The 13,978-nt window shown below is 39.4% G+C and overlaps 1 protein-coding gene across 2 annotated transcripts in view; it reads left to right on the plus strand.

The window, feature by feature from the left end:
- The first annotated feature begins 188 nt into the window (after positions 1-188).
- UBP1 (upstream binding protein 1 (LBP-1a)) overlaps positions 189-13,978 on the plus strand; it is an 82,078-nt gene continuing 68,288 nt past the window's right edge. For both annotated transcript variants that reach the window (XM_006851576.1, XM_006851577.1), the window contains exon 1: positions 189-301. In XM_006851576.1, the coding sequence (XP_006851638.1) occupies positions 189-301 (113 nt within the window). The remainder of the gene's footprint in view (positions 302-13,978) is intronic.

Here is a 13,978-nt window from a genome sequence, read left to right on the forward strand (position 1 = left end):
CTCCCGCTGCAGCTGCTCGCCGGGCTCGCCGGGCCCTGCCCGCGGGGCTCTGGCCGCTCCCGCCTCGGCCGCCACCGGTGCCGCCGCTGGTGACCACTCGCCGTGCTGCCGGAGGCTTCACCCGCGCCCTCCCTCAGGACGCGCCCGCGGAACTCCGGCCCCTTCGTCCAGGACGCGGAGGCCGGAAGATGGCCTGGGTGCTCAAGATGGACGAGGTGATCGAGTCCGGGTTGGTGCACGACTTCGACGCCAGCCTCTCGGGCATCGGGCAGGAGCTGGGCGCCGGTGCTTACAGCATGAGGTATTGGGCGCTTCGGGGCCAGGCGGGCGGTCGGTCATCTGGGGAGTCTCTGCTTGCGGCCCGTAATGTTGGGTCTTTGCCCGGCGCGGCTGCGCCCAAGCGGTGCCCGGGCCTCCCCGGCCGCGGGCTCGGGCCCTGACGCATGGTTGTCGGCAGACACTGTGCCTCACAGGCCGTTGCCCACCTTGTTATCGAGCGTGGAAGGGCGGTTGGAAAGCTTTAGCCTGGGAATCGTTCCCGAGGGCTTTTATTTATTTATTTATTTATTTTCTCTGTGACATACGCCACTGTGGAAATGGTTTGGGAGAAAGGTCTTCCTTCCCGTGCGATGGAGATATGGAGTACAGTGTATGAAGTGGCAGGATTTATTTACTTTGGAGAAATATTCTTCAAACGCTTTGGTATCAATACCTACTTTGTTGCTCTACTACATTGTAGTTCTTGTTAGGATAGTATATCATAAATGAGAGAGAAACAGCAGGAGAAAAATATCCACACTGACTTTAGCTGTTTTTGATAGTCTTAAAGTGGACTTTATAATTTTGGGGGTTTGCGTCTCATGCAGCTTTTTCTTCAAGAGAACTTTCAGGTGTGATTGCACCACAGTTTTGTTCAGTCAGTGCTGTTTCTGAGCTAGTCTCTTGCCTTCATCCCGAAGAATGCTGTTTTTAACTATCTTCAGTTTAGAAAGTCATTCTCTTTAGTTTTTTCAACAGCTTTATTGAAATGGAATTTACAGACTGTAGAGTTTATAGATTAAAGTTCACAGTTATTTAGCAGTTTTTTAGAATTACCACATGTGTTCTTTAAAGTAATGCCTGGCATCTTTGAAGTGCAGTGTAGTTTCCTAGTAGTTTTCATGCAGGCATGTAACTGCAGCTTTGATGGAGGCCAAGGACCCTAAATGCCTTGAAGACAGACTTTGAGGTCAGAACAGACTTGTTCTTTAAGGTAATCTGAGTTTTACATCATAATGGGAAACTCTGGGCCGTGAAGAGCTACCAGAAAAGTGGAGTCCATCTTCAGAATGTGGAAGCTAGTGGAAGGGAATATTGTAAACTAGTCTTTCAGCCACCAGTTGGCCTCTGCTGATCTCTCTGAATTTGGCACTCTTCTCTCCGTGGTTGTGCAACTTGAAGACACTCGATGAGGTGGTTTGTTTTGTAGAACAACTGTCTCAGTTGTTGAGAAAACTGAAAGTCATGAGGGTCATTCCAGATGAAAGTGCCAGACGCAGTACTTCCCTAGTGGAAACACTCCTTAAGTGCCGTGCTGTTGCTTGGCTCTGCCTGAAACCCTGGGGCTTTCAGTCCAGGTGGAAGAGGGCAGGTTCAAAATGTGCGCATTCTCCCTTGCTTCTCAATTCTCAATTATGGTAAAACGAAAGCTTGTTGCTGTAAACTTTGCTTAATGAGGGTTATTTTTGAGCTTTTTCTAGGTTCCATTTGAGACTTACTTGGTTTAGTGCTTAACCAACTAATTAACATAATCAGTTAATTTTGTTAACTTGTGTTCAGTGGAGTTTGTTTCCATTCATAGCTACCCTACACAGGGTTTTCGAGGCTGTAAATCTTTACCGGAGCAGAAAGCCTTATCTTTCTCCCGTGGAACAGCTGGTAGTTTAAAACAGCTGACCCTGAGGTTAGCAGCCTGATTTGTAACCACTACGTTAGGTAATGTAATATGATGAACTTGTTTCTGGTTTAATTCCCTGAAAAAGAGAAAAAAAATAGATGATATTAAATCTTTTCCTTATTTTGTTCTTAACATAATGCCTGATATTTTTGCAATTGTGTGTTGTTTACAACACTCTGTGGAAAAACTTTTTTTAAATTGTGGTAAAAATATATGGGAAGTATTCGCCAATCTGACAATTTTGCCTTGTGAGTAGGTCAGTGAAATCCATTCTACTCTTCATGCTGTACAACCATCATCCATATTGTTAATGTTTTCCATATTATTCCACTCCATTAGCATAAATTAATTGTCCCCTTTGCACAAATAATCTGTTTGCTATATATACATTTGCCTGTTTTATACAAGTGGGATTGTACAGTATTTGTCCATTTGCAACTGACTCTTTGATCGACATACTTTTGCAAGGTTCATGCTCCACATGCGGCATGCATTCAGACTTTATTTTCATGGCTGAGTAGTATTCCACTCTACATATGTAACACATTTTGTTCATCTATTGATGAACACTTCAATGATTTTCACCGTTGGGCTGCTGTGAACAGTGCTGCTGCAGCTAACACTGTTATACAGTCTTCTGTTTGTGTTTCTGCCTTTGCTTCTGGGCAATAAGCAAGGTAAGCAGGGCATACTTGTGCTACCTAATTAATCTATGGTAAGAGTTTTCACTTACTTTCCACCACATCAAAGATTATATATGCTTCTAAATCTGATGGGCATCTGTTTCTCTCCCAACTCCACAGCACCTCCTACAGAATTAGAGTCTCTTTTCAAATTTGCAATCTCTGGCAGGGTAAGTAGGTAAGCCTGGGCTGACTTTGACTTGTGCTTATCCATGTGAAATTCTTCACTATAGATTAGCTGTTGTTGTTAAGTGCCTTTGAGTTGGTTCCAGTTTTTTATCTTCCTTATTGGGTAGGGATTGCTGGGTCATATGAGAGTTCTGTTCTCAATTTTTTGAGAAACTACCAGACTGTTTCCACAATGGCTATATAGCGTTTTGAACCTCAGTTTCTCCTATCCTCACAATGCTTTTTTTCCTTAGCTATCGTTGCCATTTTAATTGAGATAAGGTAGTATCTCATTGTGTAGTTGCTCTTTGGAAACTCTAGAGAGGGTTGCAGAGTACTGGTATGACGCTGTAGGGTAAGCTCTGGATGCCAAGTTTGAGCCGCAAAATGGCTGTTCAAACCCATCAGTCACTCCTGGGAAATCTTGACTAGAATGACTATGAGTCAGAACCGACTCAATGGCACTTAACAACAACGACATAGAGGGTTCCATGTCCTGGTGTGGTGTGGCAGTGTGGGTTCATGCACTGGACTGAAAAGTTGGTTTGAACCTCAAGGATGGCAGTTCAAGATCACCAGCTGCTCTAAAGAAACCCTATACAGGGCCACTATGATTCATAACCAACTTGGTGGTACTTAACAACAACAGCAGTTCAAACCCACAGCTGCTCTGTGGCAGAAAGATGAGGTTGTCTGCTCTTACAAAGAGTCAGCAGTTTCTGAGTCCCGATACGGGGTTGTTATTAGTTAAAATAGGAGTCCTGGTTGCATAGTGGTTACGAATTGGGCTGCTAACCTCAAGGTTCGAAACTACCAGCAGTTCTGCGGGAGAAAGATGAGGCATTCTGCTCCCGTAAAGATTTACAGCCTCGGAAATCCTGTACAGGGTCCCTGTGAGTCGGAACTGACTCCATGACAAATCATTATCACCACTATCAGTTGGAACCAGTTCAGTGGCAAACCACCATGAGTCAGAATCAGTGACAGTGATTTAATAGCTAAGGAAAGGAGCCATGGTGGCACAGTGGGTTAAACATTGTGCTGATAACTGCAATGTCTGTGGTTCAAACCACCATCCTACTCTGAGGAGAAAGATGAAGCTATCTGTTCCTGTAGAGATTTACAACCTCAGAACCCTATGGAACAGTACTGCTTTGTCCTGTGTGGTCCTTTTGAGTTGGAGACCACTCTGGCAGCACTTAAATAGCTGAAGAAGGAACTCTGGTGGTGCAGTTAAGTGCTTGACTGCCAACTCAGGAGTTACAAGTATGAACTCTCTCAGCTACTCCATGGAAGCAGTCGGCTTCCCATAGAGGGTGCAAACTTGGAAATCCTTTGGGGCAATTCTGCTTTGTTGTCCTCAAGGGTTGGTGTGAGTTGCAAAGATAGCATACAACAGCAATGACTAATGACATTGAGTATCTTTGTATAAGCTTGCTGGACATTTGAATATCATCTGTGGTAAAAAATCTGTTCAAGTCCATTGTTTTGAATTGTTTGTCTTTGTTGTTGTAGACATTTTTTCCCAATCTGTATTTTCACTTTGTTGATAAAGTCCTTTGATATACAGAAGTATTTACATTTTATGATGTCTCATTTATCTATTTTCTTTTGTTGCTGGAGATTTTTTTTGTCTTACCTAGTAATATTGGGTCCCACAACTTCACCCCCACATTTTTCTTAAAAGAATTTTATGGTTATAGTTTTCATTTGATAGTACTTAACAAGTTTTCACATTTATGTCCTTGATTAATTTTGAACTGATTTTTGTGTGTGGTATGAGGGACCTGGATCTTAATTCATTCTCCTGCATAATGGAATTGAATGATATTTGCATACTTGTCAAAAATCATATGTATGGATTTATTTCCTCATTTTCAATTTTGTCCCATTGGTCTTAAAAGTGTGGTACTGTAGGATAAGTACTGGACTGCTAAACACAAGGTTGGAAGTTCAAACCCACCAGCCGCTCCATGGAAACCCTATACAGGATTGCTGAGATTTGGAACCGACTTGACAGCACACACAACAAAGACTGTTTTAGGCATCCTGGTGTAGTGCCTTTGAAAAACACTGAACTACTAACAGCAGGTCTGCACTTCAAACCCACCAGCCTCTCCTTGGAAACCCTGTGCAGGGTCATTATGAGTCGGAACCAACTCAAGGACACTAACAATAGGCTGTTTTAATTACTGTGGCTCTCTAGTATATTTTGAAATAAGTGTGTGCTTCTGTTTTTTATTCTTACAGATTTCTTAAGCTATTCATGATGCCCTGGTGGCACTGTGGGTTAGGTGTTGGACTGTTAACTGCATGGTTGATTGTTCAAACTCACAAGCTTCTCTGTCGCAGAAAGATGAGGCTGCCTGCTCCTATAAAAATTTACAGCCTCGGAAACCTTATAGAGTTGTTATGAGGCAGAGTTGACTTGATGGTAGTGAGTTTAATGGCTAAGGATTGGAGCCCTTCGTAGATTTGACTTTACCATTTCTTTAAAGAAGGTTGTTAGAGTTTTGATGTGCCACCCCAGGACTCCTTGATGGGGATTACATTGACTTTATAGATTGCTTTGGGTAATATTGTCATCTTTCAGTCTGTGAACACCAAATATCCTTCTATTCATTTAGATTTTCTTTCATTTCTTTTAATAATGCTTTATGGTTATCTGTATATAAGTGAAGAAATGGTTTGCATAATTTTGTCTATGTCATTTAATATAAATTTTCGAGTAACTCTGAAAGCAAATAACCAGTTTTAAGTCGCTTATTTAGTAATACTTTCATACCTAATTGGGTCCTCAAAAATTAAGAGAAGCCCGTGAGTATCCTTGCCTCATGCAAATCCAAGGCCCTTTATTTGAAATTTGATTTAGAAAATTTCCAAATTGGGGAATTGACTTGAAGAAGGCTTGTGACAGGCCTATTTCAATTGCACTTTCTTTGCCTGGCCCCGGAACCCTGAGAGGACTGGACCACAGAGTGCTTTCACTGTGTTCACTCTCCTGGTTCAAGTTTGCTGTGCTCCACTTGGGCTCTTTGTCTGTGCCTCTGGCATCAAGTGGGAAGTGAGGCTTTTGTTGCTGTCTTTCTCATTCCTGTGTTTTCTATTGAGTTTGAGAAATACTGAGGTGGTAAACTTGAGGAAATTATTGGAAAAGTAATTTCTTGATAAAACTTACTTTGTTAGACAGGTTTTCAAAGTGAAGTATGTTTATTATATTTGCATTTTGAATGACTTTAAGTAGAAAGTATTAAGGCTGCTTTTAGGGAGTAGTTTAATCAGCTTTTGGGAACCATGGTTTAAAAGAAGGAAATGGTTAATCTGACTTACTTATAGATGCTCCTTGGAAACCCTATACAGGGTCACTGTGGGTGGAAACTAACACAATGGCACACAACAACAACAACTTATAGATATATGTATGTTAGTAATGTAGCTGATAGTATTGGGGCTATGTTAAGGCTAATTCTGGTCCTACACCAATCTCACAATTGTTTTGCACAACAGAGTGAAACATTAGCATGTTGTGCATAGGATCACTATGAGTCAGAACTGACTCTGTAACAACTACCAATGTAACAACTACTGCTTTTGCTTCCCTATTTTTTTTTTTTTTTCCTTTGCCCTGGTTCTCTTTTTGTGTTTTCTTCTATGTGTGCTGTTGTATCATACTTGCATGTGAAATATAAGCCACAAAGATGTTTTTCTGAAATGAGGCAGGTGGTGTTTTTGTAAAGCTTAGCTACGATATCAGGATCCTAGAAATGAACAAAGAGACTTTAAGACTTTTATAGACCAGTTTTTTCCTTATAAATGGATAAACTGAGACTGAATGTTGCTAAAGTGATTGGCTCATGTGGCCAGAGAGTGGCACCACCATTCCAAATGAAGGTTGGTTTCTCCTCACTGAATGAAGCCTGAAACCAATTGTAAGTTGAAATCTGGGTCAGTCATGTTTTGTGAAGCAAAGAGCAGATAACAACCCCAATGGCTTTTTTTTTTTTTTAAATCTCATTAAAACCCTTTAGAAGGAAAGAGTCTTTGGGCTACATGGTAAACCTTTTAATCTAATTGTATGCATGAAATTAAAATTAATCTACAGTAATTTTCAGGATTTGCAGTCAAAATTTTTTGAAAGTAATAAGGAGTGATGGTGGGGTCTTTACATTACTCTTATAAAACTTACACATTAAATTATGTGATGTTCAGTAATGCCTATGCAAATATAAAGGTCATTATCCCAGCCCTATTTATTAATAAACTTTACTATGGTATAAATCATGGGGTGCTATAGGATAAGTACTGCAAGGTTGATGCTTCAAACCTACCACCCATTCCTCATAAAATCTCTATAAATTGAAACTGAGTCAATAGCACGTAACGTAAATATACTTTGAAATGAAAAGTAGATTTATAAATATACTTTGAAATGGCATAAATATACTTTGAAATGAAAAATAAACTTAACTGCTTATATTCTAAAATGAGTGGTAGGTCTGTATTTTACAGCTAGGTTGCTAAATTTAAACTACTCTTTAGGGGAAGAAATTAGTTCCCTATATTGATAGAAAGTTGAAATATCAGATTGTAGACTTTATAGGCAACTAGGAAAATTTCAACTTTGATTAATGTTAAATTAGTAGAGTCAGATAGGACTTATTAATTAGGAATTATTGTTGATTTTTTTTTTTTGAAGTTTTTCTTGTGAATTGAATGATAGTTTACATGGGAGAACATCAGTTTTACAAACTCATTGTTTCATTGCAATGATTACAATTCCCTCCATGCATTATTCCCTCCATGCAATATTTGCCTCTATTCCCTCTGGTCTTTTTTTGGGGGGGTGTACAGAGAAACACTCAGGAATATATAATCATTTAAACAACCAAAGGGCACATTCTGCAAGCCTGCCTCCTAGCCGCCAACACACAGCCTTTCTCTTTCCATGAGTCTAGAGTCCTCAGCTGTTCCATCTCTTGATGTCATCATTTTTACCTCCATATCTGGTGTTGCTGCTTCTCTGGATAGAGTCCCATATTCCATTCTTGTTCTTTTCCGTTGATGGTCCTAGGGTCTTCTGTTCCTGGACTGTAAGATAAACTACTCCCCTCTTTTTGTTACAAAACTTATACCTTTGCAGTTGTGACAGTCACAGTCATGATAACAGTTACTCACTTTTGAAACATTAGAATCTTACCCCCATCTTCTTTCACCAGACCCATCTAGACAAGATGAAAACTACTCAATGGGGATTTTACCTTCCCCTGCACACTCTAAAACTAAATTCCCTCTTGAAAACTTGTAAGCCAGTCAGTTTGTTCCTTTTTAGTTCCCCCGTGTGGCGCTTTGGGTTAATGCACCAGATTGCAAAGCCATTTGAATGCAAGGTCAGCAGTTCAAGCTCACCAATTGCTCTTCAGAAACCCTATACAGGGTCGCTCTGGGTTGGAACCGACTCGATGGCTCTTAACAACAACAACAACAATATTAGGTAGCCAATGTCTAAGTTGCCCGTCCCTATCAACCCTGTGTATAGAGGGAATAGGATTGATTCTTGATGTGAAGACTTCTTCCTTCTCAGTTGTTATTTTGAGCTACGATCATCAGTGTAGATCAACTTAATAAATTGTAGCAATTTTATACTTGTTTCCTCTAGTCACACTCCTCTAGTCAAGTTCTGATATCAAGCCAAGGAGTGGCTGGTGAGTTTAAACTGCTGATCTTGTGTTCAAACTGACCTTCCAGTCTAGTACTTTATCCCACAGTACCACAATAACATGTCTTTGCTGCTACTGTTAAGTGCCACTGAGTCAGTTGTGACCCACAGTGACCCTGTGTAGGGTTTCTGAGGAGTGGCTGGTGAGCTTTAACTGCTGATGTTGCAGTTCAGACCACTTCGCAGTCCAGCTCATTAACACACATCATCACACCAGGACTCCTAACATGTTTTAGAAATGTAGAAAAAATTTAAGATTGGTAAAAAATTTTAAATTTATTCTGGTAGTACCTAAAAATATTTCTGGAGATTTCAACCATAAAACTTACTTCAAGTTTAAAAAACTGCCTTGTGAATTAAGTGAAATAAAACGGAAAGAATTTAAAAATAAATTGACAATTAAAAACAAAATAAGATTTCATATTGTTGTGTCCACATTACTTTAAAAAAATGTTTTATTGTGGTAAAAATATAACAAGACATTTGCCAATTCAACAATTTTAACATACAGAACTCAATTACATTGATTACATTAATCATGTGCAACCATCGCTATCCTTTTCCATATGATTCCACTCCCTTTAGCAAAAACTCAGTGTCCCTTAAGTAATGCATGCCCTTTTCTTTATCCCTCCTTCCTTGGTAACCATGGATACATTTTGATGCCTCTACATTTGTCTATTTCAGATAAGTGGGATCATACACTATTTGTCCTCTTGTGACTAATTCCCTAAACATAATGTTTTAACTTTTTATTGAGAATTGAGTGAAGCTTAGCAGACAAAATCATCAGCTTTACATTCAACAAATTAAACACTCTGTTCATTTCAATTATTACAGCCCCCTTCCTGCAACAATAGTTACGCTACTTCCTACCTTTAGCTTCCTTTTAACATCTTATATTTCACAGATGAACAAAGCAAAAAATTGTGATGTACATACATACAAAACAAAAATATATATTCATTTAAATGTCTTCAGGGTATATTCTGCAAGCCAACCTCCTGCCTGCAGGCCACACAACCTTACTAAATCTGTGAGCTTAGAGCCTGGAACTGCGCTATCTCCCCATGCCTTTCCCATTGTCTCTGCTGTTGCCACAATTCTAGGTAGGGCTCTCACACTCCACTCATGCTCTTTCTGCTTAATGGTCCTGAGATCCTCTGTTCCTGAAATGAAAGATTAACTTCTCCTCCCTTGTAGTTACATAACTTATACAATTACAGTTGTGTTCATCACAATTAGTCCTGCTAACAATTACTGAATAGTTGAATCATAAAATCCTATCACCATCATCTTCCATCCCTTTTACCAGATAAATCTGAAGAAAAGGAAAACTGTTCAGTGGGGATTCTTCCTTACTCCCCCTCATTTTGAAACTAAGTGCACTCATGAAAGCTTGTAAGCCAGCCACTTCATACCTTTATGTTGTATGTTTATGTGCCATACAGTGGGTTTCTACCTATAGTGACCCTGTATAGGGTTTCCGAGGAGTGACTGGTGAGCTTGAACTGCCGACGTTGCAATTCAAATGGCTTTGCAGTCTGGCACATTAACCCCAGCACCACACCACGAATGTCTAGATTGCCCATACCTATCAACCCAGTGCACTGAGGAAACAAGCTTGTTCTTGATATGAAGAATCCTTCCATTCCAGTTGGAATTTTGAGTAACTGCATCCATAAGCAAAGGTCCAGTTCATCAAATTGTAGCAATTTACACTTGCTCACTGTCTCAATCATCTTTCTCTTCATCTGATTGAGTTCTGGTCAGCTAGCCATGCAAGTTAGGTCAAAAGAGTACTAGCATCAAATTTGGGAATTCATGCACACTTGCTTGCACTTCAGACCGTCTGGCCACTGCACTCTCAGCTCTAGCCCCCAGTGACTAAGTCAGTACCTGTGGGCTCACTTCTCCCTAAACTTTAGATTAGCCAGGCCTTCCTCTTCTGTCATCTCACAGTCAACGGGTATCAATGGAACATGACCAAACTCAGCCCACGTCTTCATTGCTGCACTTCCCCCACTTCCACTCACCAGTGAGCATACTAGACTGCTCATGGGTTCCGTTTGAGTTCATTGGGGTTTTTCCCTGATGGTCTGGCTTTTCTTGCCTTTAAACCTCCTAAGCAAACAGCTTGCTTGATATTCAAATAGCCAAACCACATATTTTTCTGCATGTCTTTCTTTCAATAAACAGTTCTGGGTTGGTCTGCATATGTTTTTCAAGTGGAAATGTCACAATTCATAAGGTTCTGGGTGGAGTTCAGGATTCTACCTAAGGCCCCATATTCTGCAAAGGCAATTTCCTTGGGCCAATTCTAAATTTTTTAGCAACTCCAGTCAGGTATAGGTTGAAGATGGGCTTATAAACTTCCTGTAATCATAAGTCCCATTATTCATTTCTATCACACATAAATGTCTATTTTACAGTAGTAGGCAAAGGAAACCAATATCCACAAGACAAACACAAATATTTTTCCCTCTCCTTTACTCATTCCGCTTATGTCTTGCTTTGTGTATCTACTCACAGAACACTGTTCCAAGGTTGTATATAAATCATTTATCTCTCTCCCTTTTAGCTCATGCATACCTCTCTAAGTGTTTCCCTATCTTCATTTTTCATCTACCACCCTCTTTCTTTTTGTGTATTGCTCTCCCCCTCCTTGTATATCACCTTCCTGTCAGCCAAGCTACTAACATATGTCTACCCTCTAGTCTGTGAATTACTCTCCTCTCCCTTCCACCCCTGGTAACCATTAAAGAATATTTATTTTAGTATATAAACTTTTTCTTAAGCTTTTACAGTAATGGTCTCATATAATATTTGTCCTTTTGTGATTGACTAATTTCATCCAGCATAATGTCCTCGAGGTTCATCCATATTATGCCCTGTTTTATAGCTTCATTGTTATTCTTCAAGGTTGCATAGAATTCCAGTGTGTGTATGTACCAAAGTTTATTTATCCATTCTTTCCTTGATGGGCACTTAGACTGTCTCCATCTTTTTGCTATTGTGAATAATGCTGTGATGAACATTGGTGTGCAGATATCTATTCATGCCCTGAATTGTATTTCTCGTAAATATATACCAAGTAGAGGGATTGCTGGGTATTAATATTTCCAACTTTCTTAGTAAGAGCCATACGCTGAGCAGGAGTGGTTGAACCATTTTATAGTCAGACCAGCAATATACAAGGGTCCTAGTCTACACCCTTGCCAGCATTTGTTGTTCTCTGTTATTGCTGGTGTGAGATGATATTTCTTTGTTTTTTTTAAGAGTTGCATCTCTGTTCTGGCACTGTGGGTTAGTGTGCTGGACTGCAAAGTCATTTTGAACTGCAAGGTTGGCAGTTCAAGCTTACCAGCTGCTCTTCAGAAACCATGTACTGAGTCTCTGTGAGTTGGAACTGACTCAATGGCACTTACTAGCAACAACAACTAATGGCTAATGACCGTGAACATTTCTTCATATGTTTGTTGGCTGTCTGAATCTCTTCCACGGTGAAGTGTCTGTTCCTGTCCTGTGACCATTTTTTAACTGGGCTGTTTATTTTTTTCTTGTAGAGGTGTTTTAGTTTTCAATAAATTTTAAAGATGATTAGCCCCTTGTCTGATACATCATGGCAGAAAAGCTTTTCTTAGCCTTTGGTTTCCATTTTCACTCTTTTGGTGAAATCTTTTGATGTACACAAGTTTCTAATTTTTTGTAAGTCCCAGTCATCTACATTGTCTTACATTGTTTGTGTGTTTTTTGCAATGTTTGATAGTATATGTGTGCTATTTATTAGAGCCCCCATAGTTTTTTTGTCTCTGTTTTTTTCATTGATCGTTTTTATAGTTCTGGGTTTTACATTTAGGTCTTTAATCCATGTTGAGTCTGTTTTTGTGTATGGTTTGAGACATGGATCTTGTTTCATTCTTTTGCAAATCGATTTCCAGTTTTTCCAGCACCATTTGTTGAAGAGACTTATTTTCTTCTCCATTTAATATTTGGGCCCTTTGTCAAAGATAACTTTTGACTGAATGTGGATAGGTTTACTTCTGGGCTCTCAATTCTGTACCATTGATCTATCTGTCTTCCATTGTGCCTCTACCAGGCTCTTTTGACCACTGTGGCTCTAGTAAATTTTCAGATCAGGGAGTGAGAGGTCTCCCACTTTGTGTTTTGCTTAAGCAGTGCTTTGTATATTTGAGGTGTCTTTCCTCTTCATATAAAGTTTCTTCCATTTCATTAAAGAATGTTTTTGGACTGTGACTTGGGATTGTGCTGTATCTGTAGATTGCTTTGGGTAGTATTGACATTTTCACAATGTTAAGTCTTCCTATTTATGAGCATGGCATATTCCATTTTTGTAAAACTCTTTTGGTTTCTTGTAGTAGTGTTTTAATTTTGTTTATGTCTTTTGTTTCTTTGGTTAGATTTATTCCTGTGTTTTTGATCCTTTGGGGCTATTGTAAACGATATTGTTTTCCTAATTTAGTTTTCAGAGCTGTCTTGATTATTATAGAATTATCTTACTAATTTTTGTATATTGATCTTGTATCTTGTCTCTTTGCTGAAGCTTCCAGTGGGTTCCAGTAGTTTTTTTCTTAGTCTTTGTGATTTTCTGTGTATAGAATCATATCTGCACATAGAGTTCTACTTCTTCTTTACCAAATTTGATGCCTTTAATTTCCCAATCTTGCTTTATAGCTCTGGCTAAGACTTCCAACACACTGTTGACTTCTTGTTGTTAAATTATTGAATCGATTCTGACTCATGGTGACTGAGGAGTGGTTTGTGGGTTTGAACTGCCAACCTTGCAGCCCAGCACATTACGCACCCAGGAGTAGTGATAACGAGCAACCTTGTCTGGTTCCTGTTCGCATAGGGAATGATTTCAGTTTCTTTCTGTTGAGAGTGATGTTGGTTGTTCGTTTTGTATGTTGCTGTTGTTAAGTGCTGTCAAGTCGGTTCTGACCCGTAGCAACTCTGGGTTTCTCCAAGAAGTGACAAGATAAGCTTGAACTGCTGACTTGGTTGTTCAAACTGACTTTGCAGTCCAGTGCATTAACCCACAGTGCCACGCCAGGACTCCGTTGGTTTTTTGTATATGATCTTAATTATGTTGAGGAGTTTCTCTTTAATTCTTACTTTGTTGAGTGTGTTTATTAATGGGTGTTGGATTTTGTCAAATGTCTTTTCTGTATCAATCGATATGATCATTGGTTGTTTTCCTTAATTTTTAATATGGTAGATTATGTTGAATGATTTTCTAATATTGAACCGTCTTTGCATTCTGGTATAAACCCTACTTGGGCATGGTGTTTGGTTTTTTTTTAAGGTTTTTATTGTGGATTGTGTAAAAGTTTATAGGGCATATCATCAGTTTTACATTCAACAAATCATACACCTTGTTTCATTACAATGATTATAATCCCCTCCATGTACTATCAGTTAACAGTATTTCTCTCTATTCACTTTAGCTTTTTA

This window comes from Chrysochloris asiatica, unplaced genomic scaffold (assembly GCF_000296735.1).
Source record: "Chrysochloris asiatica unplaced genomic scaffold, ChrAsi1.0 scaffold00030, whole genome shotgun sequence".
Lineage (NCBI taxonomy): Eukaryota > Metazoa > Chordata > Mammalia > Afrosoricida > Chrysochloridae > Chrysochloris > Chrysochloris asiatica.